General features: G+C 56.1%; 1 protein-coding gene across 4 annotated transcripts in view; it reads right to left on the reverse strand.

Moving 5' to 3' along the window:
* The window catches only part of STAB1 (stabilin 1), a 116,163-nt gene that overhangs the window by 7,183 nt on the left and 94,659 nt on the right, over positions 1-14,321 (reverse strand). For all 4 annotated transcript variants that reach the window (XM_075939384.1, XM_075939383.1, XM_075939381.1 and 1 more), the window contains 13 exons: positions 13,584-13,812; positions 11,659-11,808; positions 9,600-9,704; positions 7,645-7,752; positions 6,999-7,192; positions 5,773-5,917; positions 4,989-5,122; positions 4,337-4,502; positions 3,115-3,221; positions 2,698-2,817; positions 2,246-2,395; positions 2,027-2,152; positions 772-918 (listed from right to left, as the gene is read on the reverse strand). In XM_075939384.1, the coding sequence (XP_075795499.1) occupies positions 772-918; positions 2,027-2,152; positions 2,246-2,395; positions 2,698-2,817; positions 3,115-3,221; positions 4,337-4,502; positions 4,989-5,122; positions 5,773-5,917; positions 6,999-7,192; positions 7,645-7,752; positions 9,600-9,704; positions 11,659-11,808; positions 13,584-13,812 (1,881 nt within the window). The remainder of the gene's footprint in view (positions 1-771; positions 919-2,026; positions 2,153-2,245; positions 2,396-2,697; positions 2,818-3,114; positions 3,222-4,336; positions 4,503-4,988; positions 5,123-5,772; positions 5,918-6,998; positions 7,193-7,644; positions 7,753-9,599; positions 9,705-11,658; positions 11,809-13,583; positions 13,813-14,321) is intronic.

Below are 14,321 nucleotides of genomic sequence, written 5' to 3' on the forward strand. Positions count from 1 at the left end.
GCACTGTTCAATTCACCAGAAAACAACCCCCCCCCCCCAAGGGTTCAGTCACAGAGACCCCCTTGAGGCTGTCCCTTGAGCTGAAATACCATTGAGCCTGCCTACCTGGGCACCCCCTTTACTCGACGCCCTAAACATATGCCCACGTGGGGGCGCTGAGCATCTCCTCTGGGCTGGTTTATAGGGAAAACAAAGTCCTTCACAAACAACGAGTAGTCCTGTGCACCTGAGAGACTATCTAGTATCATGAGCTTGTGTGGGCAAAGCCCACTTCCTCAGATGTGATGAAATGGGTTTTGCCCATGATCCTATATCTATATATTTTGTTAGTCTAACTTCAAACACAGCGAGTAGTCCTGTGGCACCTTGGAGACTAATACGACTACCCCTCTGAGACTTTTTAAAGTTCTTTATCGATCACGGTCCTTATCAATGAGCCATCACGTTTCTGAAATACCCTTAATGGCCTTCTCCTAGCATGTCTAGATTTGTAAAACAGGTGTATGCTTCGTATTTCCAACTTCATATACAGACTAGTGGGAAAATCACCCTCAGCTTTTGAAATGGAGTATTTGGCACAAAGCATTTTTCAGTTATGCATATTCATAAGCATATTTCCACATAGAAATATGGATCCCGGTGACAACCCCGCCACGTTCATAGTGTAGCAGCTTGAGGGCCCATGCAAATGCCCATTGGTCTAGGGCTAACAGAAATGGTTTGTGGCTGGTGTAGCAAGGGGGTTGTGTGTTTTGGTACTTTTCCCCCTACCTGAAAGTAGTGGAACTGGAACTCTGGGTTTTTTCTTTTGAGGTAGTAATAGGTCACTCCAGCAACAGCGAATAGCAGCAGCAGAACGACAACAGCTGATGTTACCCCGACGGTCACAGGATGAGATGCCTTCATAGCACCAGTAACCTGGAAGAGAGACATCACGTTGGTTTAGTTTTGTGTTAAAATACATAATGAAGAACTGTCTCAACGAAAGGCAGTGTGTTAAAAAGCTGTAACCAAACCCCTAGGCTACGTCTACACTGCAGGCTTCTTCCGCAAGAACTGTTTTGCACAAAAATTCTTGTGCTAAAGGTCTTCCACAAGAGCGTGTCCACACTGGCATGTGCTTTTGCGCAACAGCATCCGTGGCAGTGTGTTCGCTCTCTTGCGCAAGAAAGCTCTGATGGCCATTTTAGCCATAGGGGCTTCTTGCACAAGAAACCCCTGTTGCCTGTCTACACTGCCTTCTTGTGGAAGAGCTCTTGCGCAAGAGGGTTTATTCCTCATGGAGAGAGGAATAACTCTTCCGGAAGAAGCCTTGTTTTCCGACGCTGAACTGTAAATTTACTTGCGCAAGAATGTGCATGCTGTGTAGACGCTCTGCAAGTTTTTGCACAAGAACAGCTGTTCTTCCGCAAAAAGCCTGCAGTGTAGACATAGCCCTAGTGTATGGATGCCAAGTCGTTCAAGAGCAGAACATCTGTGAAAAAGGGTTAAGCAACATTAAACATATTTTAAGCAGCATATTGTATTTGCTCTGTGTGCGGCACTCATTCCAGATTCGATCTCCTCTTCCACTCGGCTCAGGTTGGAAGTGACGTAGCAGAATACACCACTGAGTCCGCTCTCCAACTATTGCTCAGAAGGTTCAAAAGAAGCTATGAAACATACGCTGATACAGCTCATCCTTACTATGCGAAAAAACACACAAGTACCCTGTGATGCCACAACTGTGAACTGGCCATTAGCTGGTCCTCCTATCCCTAAAAACAAGTCTAGCAGAGGGTGGGCAGAAAGGATACCTGTTCCAGCAACGATCAAGGAGAAGAGGAGGGATCAAGTAGGAGCAGAGGACAGTGGCTGGACCTTCACCATTAACACTCAGAGAGGTGTAGTCTTGTGCAGGGAGGAGAGAGTAGCTGGTAACACACAGTCCCAGGTCAGACAACCTCTCTGATGGCCATTATACATAGCAACTCAATGGGACGCATTCTTCAATCTGCCAGTTCAACTCAATAGAGCAACGACTTGCCTGATCCAGATGCGCAGGCAGCAGAGGTATCCTCAAGGGCCCTTCGATGGCATGAATGAGTCCATTGAAGGCCAGAATGTCCCACTGGACTATCAGGGTATCATTGACCACTTTGGAGCCCTGGGGCTGGAAGAAGAAAGAGGATTACGGGGCTCGGTGTGAATTGCTTTGACACAGCTGGCTGAGTACTGAATGGGCCAAAGAGACCTGAGCACTTACAGGGGGCTGCGTGCTATTCAGCAGAGCGTCCCCAATGAGAAGGCTGTAGCCAGAGCAGGAACGTATGACGGTACCGCTGGTGAGATTGACGTTCCAGAGGAGAACATCACCCAGGGAGACGTGAAGCTTCAGCTCCTCCCAGGTGAGCGTCTGGGAAAACAAAATGTAGGCGTGAGGGTGAGGTGGAGTCGAAAGCAGAGGGCAAGTCATCCAGGCGCTTTCTGCTCTTCCAGCAGTAGAGTCCCAAGCTGCCCAGCGAGTCTAGGAGACCGATTTCTGGGAGACGGTGCCGGAGTCCTTCTTGCATTCCCAGCAGAAGAGGCCGGAACAGCCGCACTTCTGACACAAAACCCCGCTCAGCCACGCATGCAGCCAAAAAGCACATTGCCCTCCTAGCAAGCCACAGCACCATCCCTGCAGTGGCCGGGGCAGCGTTCTTGCCAGCTGCTCACCGTATTGCCCGTGAAGCCAGAATTCAAGGGCACAAAGAGAGTTTTGTACATGGTGTCGTTGGTGAGGAAATTGAGGAACTCGAGTCCTTCTTGCGTGGCATTGGCGTAATCCAGCAACATCTGGGAGAGAGAGAGAGAGAGAGACCGACTTGAGCACCAGCCGGAAGCTGTGGGCTTGCCAGACCATCCTAGCCAGCTGACCCCAGGGGACATCATGTGAATTCTGCCCCCTTTGCTAGAACAGCAGTGATGTTAGCTGGCAATGGAGGAAGCAGCCTGATTTTCACACTGTGCATGGCGCTTCACATTCCAATGAGTCTCCTTCCCAAGCCTTTGGGATCTGGGATTCCCGATTAGTCACTTTGCAGAAGCACGTGCCCCTTCCCGCCTCCCATCCTGGGGGATCCCAGCACTTACGGAGTAGAAGGTGGAGAAGTTGGCGTGCTCAGCCAGCACAGCCAGGAGGTTTCCGCTGCAGAAGTAGCCATCCCCAATGAACCCGTCTCTACATTCACACCTCACATCTGCAGAGGAGAGAGAGGGGAGAGAGGCAGAGGGCCAGGCGGGGGCTCTTCAGACAGCAGATACACTGAACAGTTGCTTAGGATCTCTGTCCACGCAGAAGGCAGCTGCGGTCCAGGACAGCAAATCCGCATTTAACGTGTGCCCGCTTAACACGTTTTCGCAATAGCACGATTTTTTGGGGAACATTTTTTGAATTACATGACCCTCACTGGAATAACACGATTTCCCCAGCTGGCCTGTTGCTGGCAGCTGCGCAGGGCTTCCCCTGATTCCCTGCAAAGCGGCAGAAGGTTCGCTGCTCGCCGCACCGTTCCCCACTGACTCCCCCTCACCGGACGCCTTGCCCCCTCTCCTCTGCCCCCGCTTGCAGGCCGGTGGCTGGGTTTCCCCAGCCGACCCATCGCCGGCAGCTGCACGGGGCTTCCGCCGCCTCCCTGCAAAGCGATGGAGGGTTCGCCACTCGCCGCGCCATTCCCCAGCGACCCCTCCTTGCCGGACGCAGTGCGGGTCCTGGCAGACCCATCACAGGGGCATACTTCCAACCCAATCTCCCTCCCCTTCCCTTCCCCAGATCCAAACACCTCCCCTCCAAGTCCTCTTTCTCCCCCAACCTTATGTCCCGGTCCCAACAGACACCACCGCTTGAAATGCAACCCCCACCTTTTCCTTTATTTTCCAGGGGAAAATTGACCCCGCATAACCCATTTTCACTTAACACGATCATTTTCTGAAACATATCTATAGTGTTAAATGAGGAATTACTGTAGCTAGAGCACTGTCAGGTAACCTTGGTCACCTCACTTAACCTCCCCGGGCTAGTTCTCAAAACACTTGCCCAGCATCATGCGGCAGTTTGAGATCTCTGGGACTTATTTAATATTATTAAATAAGAGCGTTTGGGGCATAAAGCAATGTAACGGAAGCTGGCAAGCATAGAGTTAGAGAGCTACAGTGTGTTGCAGATGTGTGGTGTAGGCTTTCCTCCTGAAACTGTGAGGTGTATAACCAAAGGAGACCAAATTCTTGCTATAACACATGCCTTTGGGGTGCAGACTTGTGTAATCACATTCCCTGCTGCAGATGCCAACGGAGCCAATAAGGACGCTCTCCATACCTCTCTCTCTGTAACAAAAAGCATCCCATCTCTCGGTCAGGTTTTTTCGGGTACCATAGTCCACAATCCCAACGTGGTTGGAGCCGCAGCTAGGGGTCGGGTACACCGTCGGGTAGCCAGCAGTGCCGTTACTGAGCCAGCCAACCACGCAGAGATGGAAACCCATCTGCAGGAGAAAAAGAAGCTGCCCGGTGAGACATAGGATTGTAGGAGCCCTGTGCTTTTTATTGGACAAGAGAAGCAGAAGTTGGCCCAGTAAAAGATATTGCCTCAGCCACCGTGTCTCTCTAACGTCCTAGGTCTGACGCACCTACAACGCTACGCGTGGTTCATTCACCTGGCATCTGTCCGCCACACAATGCCCCACCGCACTGCTCTCCGGCACGGAGGCTCAGCGCGGTGCCATCACAGACCAGGAAGCGCAAGGCACCTGGCGCTATGTAAAGAGCTAAGGGCCATGACCAGGGCCTGGGCCGTGCACACTTGGTTGCGGTCACGGGCACAATCTGACCCTGTATAAAGGAGCCCTGAGACCCACCCAAAGGAGAGGTGCCTCAAAGCCAGTCGGCAGCGGGTCCCTGAGCCCATCACCCCGGTGGCACTTTTGGGCCCATGAGGTGCAAGAGCAGGCTGAGCTGTGACTCTGCTTTACCTGCTGAGCAGCGGAGAGCTGCTGGACAGTGGCCAGAGAAGCTTCTTCAGCCAGACAGGCAGCCTCCGCCTCCGCATAGGTGAAGTTGTACTTCCCTCCGGGCGACTGGAGATGGAACACGCCAGCAGTTTTATCTGGGGGAGAGGAGGGGGGGGATTTCACACTTAGAGGGTGTGTTTTATCTGGAAAAGAGCGTGGGTGTGATTTCACACCTACAGGTCAAGGGTCTGATTCCGGAGCTGCTGGACCCCAGCTTGGCCATGCCAAGCAGCCAGCGTAGACCCATGAATCCGGCCTTGCAGATCTAATCTACTTCCCACCCTGCACGCAGACCAGCTCGGCTGGTTACTACCCACATGCAGCCGCTCTGGGTGGGGAGGGAAGCCATTGGGCGCCCGTGCTCCTAACTCCCTGCTGGTTACTGCCTCGACCGAGACTCAGAGGGAGCAGCGCCCCTCCTGCCCCCACGCCCTGCTGCCGGAGGGCTCTCCCGAGAGCTGCGAGACGCTGTTCCCCATTAACAAGCGGATGTGGCTGAAGAGAGGCGACAGGGGCGGGAGGGGGCAGTCGGACGGGACCGAGGAGGCCCCGCTGTGTCTGAGGTGGGTGGGGAGGAAACAGGCTGCCCCCCTCCAGAAAAGGGGCAGGAAAAGCGGGGCGGCCTGTCTCCTCGCTGCAGAGGGGTCCGCGCTGACCAGCGACAGAGCAGCCCGGGCCTGGAAGAGGAAAGTGTCCCTGAGGCTGGGCGCTCCCGAAGCGGAGCCATGACAAGGGAGCCGCCTACCCTGAAAGTGCAGGTCCGTGCAAAGGGCCTGGAAGTGGCAGAGCCCGTTCTCCTCCAGGCAGCGGTCGGTGGGCGGCTCCACCTCCTCCAGGCACTGGACGCCGTTGCCAACGTACCCGGCCTTGCACTCGCACGTGCGAGCGTTCTGCAAGAGACAGGAACCCCGGGCAGCAGGGACCAGCCCCAGCGCCCGTGTGACCCGGGGGGGGGGGGCGGTCTAGCACCAGGCTGTCATTTCTGGGACCTGGCAGCACCCCCAGAGGCCATCAGTGCAGAGTCACAAGGGGATCCCAAAGTGTGACCCTACCCCTGTGTGTGTGGGGGGGGGGGGGGGAGAATGGGGCAAATCCTGTGCCAGCCCGACTTCCAGGGGAAATCAGCCCCTCCCCCAGCCAGAGCCACTCCACTCTGGCCACAGGGCTGGGGTCATGCCCATGGTCTGTGCCCCCACCCTCGAGAGGGGAGGAGACTGCCAGCAAGACCGAGTGGCAGCTGAGACACCGCCCCGGCCGGCTTCCAACGGCCCCCCGTGCATGGCCTGTTCGCAGCAGAGCTCTGCTGTTGCCCATCGTGGGCTCTCCCAGGCCTGCCCCTCGCAGAGCGTGGGGGGAGGGGGAGCTTTACCCCAGCCCGCTAGCACTCCCCACCCGGAGGGCACAGGCTGGGTTGAGCAGAGGGAAGGCAGCTCTGGGAGGAACTCTCTCCATAGCCGCATGGGCGGTTGGTGAAGGCACAGCTGGGGGAGGCAAGTCCCCAGCCCCCACCTCCAGCCCCGCCCCTTCTGCTGAGGCCACACCCCCACGGGGAGGAGGGGCAGTGCACTGTGCGTGCGCTCCCCCCTCTCAAGCATGGGATGGGGAGGGATGGGGAGGGGAGGGGGAGCAGGCGGGCACATGCTCCCCCAGCCTCTCCAGCCCCGGAGCACTACAGCAGGCGTTCTGGGGGTGGGGCGTGGGTGGGGCTCTGCCTGGCAGTTTGGGAAGGCAATGCCTTCCCTTGCCTTACTTACCAGACGCCAGGCGTGGCCCCAGACCCCTGAGAGCTGGCAGGAAGTCAGGTTTCCCAACTTCCTGTGCGGCACATGTCCAGGGGAGAGCCCTGGGGAGCCAGGCAGGCTGCATGGCCCGTGAGGCCTTGACCAGGCGGCCACAGTGCCCGGGTCCTGCAGCACGGCACGCGGACCTGAGGGGCCATGCCTCCGTTCCCAGGCGGGCCGGTGTACTTACTGGCCCCGTGCTGATGCACAAGGCGTGCTCACTGCAGTCCCCGTTCCTGCCGTCCGCGCACCGGTCTATGGGGCTGCAGATGTAGCCGTCGCCCTGGTAGTTGGGCAGGCAGGTGCAGGAGCGCTGAACGCCCAGCTGGGTGCAGGTGGCATGCTCGCTGCACCCTCCGTTGTCAGCCCGGCACTGGTCAATCACTACGGCAAGGAGACAGAGCAGCCGCTAGCTCAGCGAGCTGCCCAAGGGCCTGCGCCTCCAGCCCGGAGTAGCAGGCACCCCCCAAGGGGCGGCGGGAAGGTCCTGCCTCGCTCGACCCTTTTGGCCTTTCCATAGCACAAGGGAGTCGTAGCCAGCTAATGGCAGACGGGCAACTAGAGAGAAGCCGTTTATGGCACCCCAGGAATATCGCACTAAAACAGATCCAGAGGCTGGTCCTCGTTAACCTCCCCCCCATGGATTCAAACAGAGCGTGCGCGTTCAGGCTGAGATGGCATTCGGCATCCAAATCCCTTAGGCGGGTTTGAAAAAATCTTCCTTTGCCTGAGACCAGGTTCATTTACCTTCTCTCTCCCAGCTCCCCACCTTTCTCCGTTTGCCAGAGCCCCCCGGCGCTGCCCGGCTCAGGCCCGCGCCGCACGGCCCACGATACCTGTGCAAGTCCTTCCATCTCCTTCGTAGTGCAAGCCGCACTCACAGGTGTTGTTGGCTCGGCAGGAGGCATTGGAGTGGCAGGCGGGGGAACACACCGGCGCTGCGGCTAGGCACAGAACAAGCTGGGCAATCAGGAGGTTGCGCTCTGCGTGCAGACACCCCCCCCCCCCCCCGGGTCCCATTGCAGCGATGCACTAGGCTGGGCACAGCTCTGCTCCTGCAACTCCTGCTGCTCCCTACCTCAGGTGAGGGCTGGTAGCTCCTCGCTCCTCCCTCCTGGACCTTCACACCCTTTGGCCTGCTGATCCCTCGGCCTGGAGCAACATTCCTCATTCCAGTCCACCTCTCGCCCCCTGCTCACCTCCATTTCCACCTCCTGGCTCCCCATCAGTTGCTCGCCCCGCCCCGCCACACTGCCCAAACCCTCACTCCAGCTCATTCTCAGCCTACCTCCCTGGATCCCAGCCCCTCAGCTGTCCTTACGGGTCAGAGTTCTGATCCCCACAGCCAACTGTTCCAAAGTCAGGCCTGTGCACAGGAAGTTCGGGGGGAGGGTGCTTTTTTGGGGAGTGTGGACCGCAGTTTTTTTCAAGGTGTTCAAAATAGTCATGCAATAAGTGTGCACAAGAGGTTAATGAATGGACACAGCCATTGGTAAAATGATTGTGTTGTAACATACAAACATCACACTCCCCTCCTTACACTTACTTGGGAGACCATGGGGGTGGATTCGCTCCCTTTGCACCCCCCCCCCCCCCGGCATATGGGCCTGAAAGTGCTCTTGAAACCTGCCTGCTCAGAGCGCCTTGACTGTGATCACGTCTCAGCAGGGCCCAGGGCAAGGCTCCGGGTACATTTGGGGGTTTTTGATCAAGGGCTTCCCAAGATCCAGCCTGGGAAATGGATTCCTGTTCACTGGAGCAGGGTCACGTCTTACCTTAGTCTCTGCAGAGTTAGGGCCCTATTCAGTACCAATTTAGGGCTTGGATTTGGAGAGGTGCATAGCCCCCCCAACTCCCATGGGCCTCATTGGGGATCAATGGCTTTCCAACCGGGCAAGAAAGCCGTCTGCTCCGCCTAGCACTGAGCGATCGTGCTCCCGAGACTGCCTGCCCCAGTTAGAGCTCTTTATGGGAACAGAATGCAGCATGGAGCTGCCCCGCAGGGAAGGGCTGCTCCTGGTTCTCAGAGCCGGCTACGGCAGGGATCCTTTGCTCGGGTGGCCACGTGTTCTGGTGCACCCCGCTCTGCTCCTTACTACCCCCAGTTCTGCACAACAGATGCCCCGCCCCCTACTGCGCACGGTGCCTCCTGCTATGTCCCATTCCGGCCGCTGCGACTGCACCTGCGCGGGCCAGGCTCTCCGGGGACATCTGCACTGCAGCCCGGCTCCCTGGTGATTCAACTAGCTCCTAAAAGCAGCAGGGTGGCCAGGGAGGCTACAGGTCGCGTCCCCCTTCCCCTCCCCCGGCGTACCCAGGAGGTGGGACAGGGCAGGGCTTGGGCAGTCGGCCCCGGCTGTCGCGGGCACGTGGCTCTCTCTGGGCGCTAGCTGTCTCGTGCCTGTTTGGGGTGGGAGACTCTAGTGTTTGACAAGCAGGCTACAGCCTGAGTTAGCAGACAGGTGGCTTTTGGCTCATGCAGCAGAGGCTCAGCTATTAAGCTGCTGAGGTCCCCGGTTCCATCCCGCCTGCTGACGAGCAGGGTCTGTGGACAGGACACGAGCAAGGTACGTCTGGCCAGGTGGGCGATCGCGCTGCCCGGCTACCCCTTCGAATCTCTCCTACAAACTCACTCCTCAGCCGCAGCTCCCCAGGCCAGCGAGAACGTGGAGCCCCGTGACGTAGAAGACAGCGTGGGACCGAGGCTACTGGCGCCCACGCTCCGCACCACCCGCCTGTGGCAGGGAAGGACCCCCGGGGCTTGCACCCGTCGCACCCACGCGCACGTTACCTAGTTCGGTTTCGCAGCGCTCCCCCGTCCATCCCTCCGCGCAGAAACAGACGCCGTCCCCGTGCAGCCCTTCGTTGCACATCCCGTTCTCCGTGCACGTACACGCTGCCAGGCAACAGAACACACCTGAGAGCTGGGCCCCCGGGGAAGGGAGACAACACTGCAAGGGGGATTTGGGCACATTGCTGTGGGAGGCCTCGCTTTTAGAATTGGGCCTGCGGAATTTTGCACAAGCAATTACCACAAGTGTGTGCACAATTGTAGCACTGCCGCCAGGGGCGCACTCTGCCTGCGCTGGTGCCCAAGGCCAACCCCCCCCCGGGCACTGACACTAATGAGGGACCAACTGACCTTCGTTTGGCCTCAGCTGGAAAGCTCCCTTCACCTCCCTGCTTTGGTGCCCTCTGGCAAATGCCCTTCACTTCCCTCTGCCTCCCCTCGGCTGGTGACACAGTCGCCCGGTCGGTGAATCCCACGTTTCAGAGCCCCCCACGTTTAATCCAAGCTTAGGGAAGGGGTCTAGGCTCATGCTTCCTCCCAGCCCTGCTCTTGTCCTCTTGGGCTGGCGCAGCAGGATACCGCTAGCCAGAGCCGGCAGGTTTGTATAGTTATGGGGGGTGCCCAGAGTGCGTCCAACTCCTGCCCCCCCATCTTTGCCTCGTAAGCATGGGGGGGGTTGAGGGCTCCGGGGTGATGAGGGGTCGGGATGTGAGAGGGGCTTTGGGCAGAAGGTTGGGGTGCAGGCTCTAGGAGGCGGATGAGGGGGTGGGGCTAAGGCCCCATCATCCCTTCTCTCCTGCTCTCCCCTCACTCCCAGCAACACACACACACCCAGGGTCCACACAACTCGCCGCCTACGCACCCACCAGTGTCACACCATAGCACCATACTCTGAACTGGCATTCGTGCTAAAATTCGACACTCTCCGCGGGGGGCTGAACAAAGACCCCAACTACCTTACCCATTACAAAGATAGCTTCCCCAATTATCACCTCTAATACCATTAGCTCACAGACATCTACCTTTCCCCACCTCTAATATCATTAACTCACAGACATTTACCTTCCTTCCCCCCCCCCCCCCCCATCCCCCTTCTGTTCTGAAATGTGATTTGTCCTTTTCATATGTGTTCATGTTTTTTAATTGTACCTTTGGTATATATGGTTGTGACAATTTTCTTCCACTATTTGATGTGAGGAAGTGGGTCTGGCCCACGAAAGCTCATCATCTAATAAACCATCTTGTTAGTCTTTAAAGTGCTACATTGTCCTGCATTTTGTCATAGCACCATGACACGGTACTGACCCCAGAACAGGCTGCGGGGGGCCCAGTGTCTCGCGTCCCTCCCATTCACATGGCAGCTCTGAGGAGAGGCCCGTTCACACCACAGAGCACTGGCTTAACTCTCCCTTAACTGCCTCACGAGGGGCAGAGGCTGGAGCGCCGCTTACACCGACAGGCCTCAGCAGCCACCAGGTAGAAGACTGAAGCAAGTGTCCTGGAAAAACCCGACTTGGTGTGGCCTTGAACTGCCTCAAACATGCCTCAGCCCAGCCGCCTGCACCTCAGGAAAAATGGCCGCCCGTGCTATGGAGCTGGCTTGAGGACAGAGTTCTGTGGAGAGGGAGTAAAAGGGGTGCAATTCCCCCTCGCAGTGGCGAAAATCTGATGCTCTCAGAGACCATTCTGTGATTGGAATAAGGACAGTGCTGTGCATATTGTAACCACCCAGTGGCCGCAACGTGCCGTCCCCTTACAGCTAACCCCTCACACCGATTTCAGTGTCAAGTTCTGTTTACAATATTAAAACTGACAGCACAATATGAGCCCAGAGTTTCTGTGGCGTTTTCCCTACCCCTTCAATATTCCACCTGGAGCACCATAAGTTACAAACCAAACAGGCCTAATTGCCTGTCCAAACTGCTCCTCTAAAGCCAGGTGTGGTGCCCAAGCACGTCGAATGACCCAATCCTACCCTCGACAGTCCGGTCGGCAGATCACATGGACCAATACGCTGCACACCCCCCTCGCTGGCCTTTATCTGTTCATGCATCTGTACCTTGGCAGTCTGGCCCGTATCTGCCTGGCGCGCACAGTTCACAAGCAGTCCCAATGAACGCCTCGGTGCAGTTGCATCGTCCAGACCCACCGCTCCTGTCGCTGCAAGTGCCCCGGTTACTGCAGGGAGCCTCCAGCCCCCCCGGACAGACTGCAAACACAGAGCCTGAGTAAGTTATAAGCTCTCGCTATCAATGATAGCGGCTTTTTTGGGGCTATTGCACGTCCCTTAAATTGCATCAGTAAATCTATTATATATTTTAGAGAGTTTGTCGGTCTCTCCATCCGGTCAAGTACTCCTCCTAAACAGAAAAAGCTTGAGCCATGACATTTGTTATGCAGATTCCTCTTCTACCTGAAAGCAACGTAAGGGTTTGGGTGTTCCAGGAAAATGTGCCAGAAAACAGAATCACCAAATCAAGTGCAGTCCTCACAACTGACGTAACCGAGCGGATGTTGAAAGAGACTGAACCAAGAGGAGCCAGAAAAGGAGGAGGAATGTGGAATAGGGTTGCTCCACAGTAGGGATGTAATAGTATCCAGTATGGCTATGTCTACACTGGCATGATTTTCCAGAAATGCTTTTAATGGAAAAGTTTTCCGTGAAAAGCATTTTCGGAAAAGCGCGTCTAGATTGGCACGGACACTTTTCCACAAAAGCACTTTTTGTGGAAAAGTGACCGTGGCCAATCTAGATGCGCTTTTCCGCAAAAAAGCCCCGATCGCCATTTTCGCGATCGGGGCTTTTTTGCGGAAAACAGTCCTGTGCTGTTTACACTAACCCTCTTGTGCAAATGATTTGCATAAGAGGGCTTTTGCCCGAATGGGAGCAGCACAGTATTTCCGCAAGACCACTGACAATCTTACATGAGATCGTCAGTGTTCTTGCAGAAATTCAAGGGGCCAGTGTAGACAGCTGGCAAGTTTTTCCGCAAAAGCAGATGATTTTGCGGAAAAACTTGCCAGTCTAGACACAGCCTATATGATTAACCGATTAACCATTCGGCAAAAGCTTATTGGTTAATGCTAGAGCGTACACACATTCCCCCTGCACCAGTACACGTTTTAGCAGGCTGGCCAGCAGCCCGGCTCAGTCCCAGCTTATGCCAGGTCTGGGACCGGGACCTACCCATGCTGTGGCTGCGTTTAAAGTGTATTAAGGAGCCAGGGGGCAGGCAGCCCGGCTCAGTTCTGTTGTGCCAGGACCAGGAGCTCAGACTACTCCTCACACCCCCCCCAGACCGGGGCTGTATCAGAGGCAGCAACGTGGGGCAGCCTGTGAGCCTAGGCAAACTAGGCAGTTGCCTAGGGCACTGCCGGCCCAGGCGCCCTGTCATTACGTCACGGCCATTGGCGGCCGTGCAGGCGGGGGCGCCGATCGCACCTTCCACCTGGGGCACCAGCTGTCACAGCCAGCCTCGGACCACTCCTGGCAGCAGCATAGTGGCAGGGTTCCTCGGCAGTGAGGCCAGAGCGCACCGGCTGCTGGCCCCGGCCCCAAGGACTATCGAATAGTCGAGCAACTGCTAAGAATTCATGAGGTTACTCGACTATTCAATTAACCGATACTTAACATCCCTACTTCCCAGTAAACCGCACAGAACAGAGATAACAGAAATGGGCAGCCGTGCATCAGGAAATAGCTTGCTATCAAGGAAAGAAACTAGTTTCAGTAGCACGGTGGGTTGGGAAACTCAGGAAGATGTTGCCATATTGGTCACCATAAGATTCCCTTCATCACCCTATGAGCTAGAGGAAAAAAAGCCTGAAGACACAGGAACAGCCTGACACAATGTGACAGTCACCAGCCTTCATGGGGACGCTGAAAAGGAGCCTTTCTGGGCAGGCCCCTCCATCTGGCCCAAGGAAGAGACCGTACTGTGACAGAGTCCTTTGTGCCGGGGCTCAGAGGGGCGGAGTCCTTACCCTGACAGTCCCGTCCATAGTGGTTTTCACAGCACTCGGGGACCCACTCGATGGAGAGACAGGTCCTCCTGCACCCTTTTGTCAGGGACCTCCAAGAAGGCCAGCGTCTGCTGTGCTCAAACGGCGACGGGTACCAGTGACGTCGTCTCGATAACAGGTAATTGTGGTGTGAAAAATAAGAGAATCTGGAAAAAGGATTTGCTTCATAAAAGCAAGTCTGTCTTTTGCTCTGTGGGGGAAATGACAACAATAGGTCAAAACCCTCAATGCCCGGAGGTTTGTCCCACTTACCTCTTTCCCCACCCCGACTAAAGGGAGAAACGTCTCCGAGGGCATCCGTAAAATTGTTACCGTTACAGTACAACTGAAAACCAATTCTCATACTGAAAAGAAGTACAACCCGTCGTCCTTTTTCGGTGCAATCATCTGACAAAGGGTGAGCAGGGATGAAGGCCAGAGAAGACGGGGCGGGGGGAAGGGGGCAATCCATGTCTGCGGAATTGCAGGCTGCCGATGGTCCGTGACAATGCATTTGGCTTGGATCAACGGTTCAGCCATTAAGTGAAAACTTGTTCCTCCCGGGATCGAGTGACTAGGCTGGCTGGAGCAGAGGGACAAGTCTCCACCTCAGTCCCCCTGTGCATCATGCAGACAGGAAAGGAGCCTCCTGCAGGTGTCAGTGAGCATGAGGCCAAACAGCCTGAACTAAATATCGGGGGCCCCAGTTCAATCCCCAGT

Source organism: Pelodiscus sinensis, chromosome 11 (assembly GCF_049634645.1).
Source record: "Pelodiscus sinensis isolate JC-2024 chromosome 11, ASM4963464v1, whole genome shotgun sequence".
NCBI lineage: Eukaryota > Metazoa > Chordata > Testudines > Trionychidae > Pelodiscus > Pelodiscus sinensis.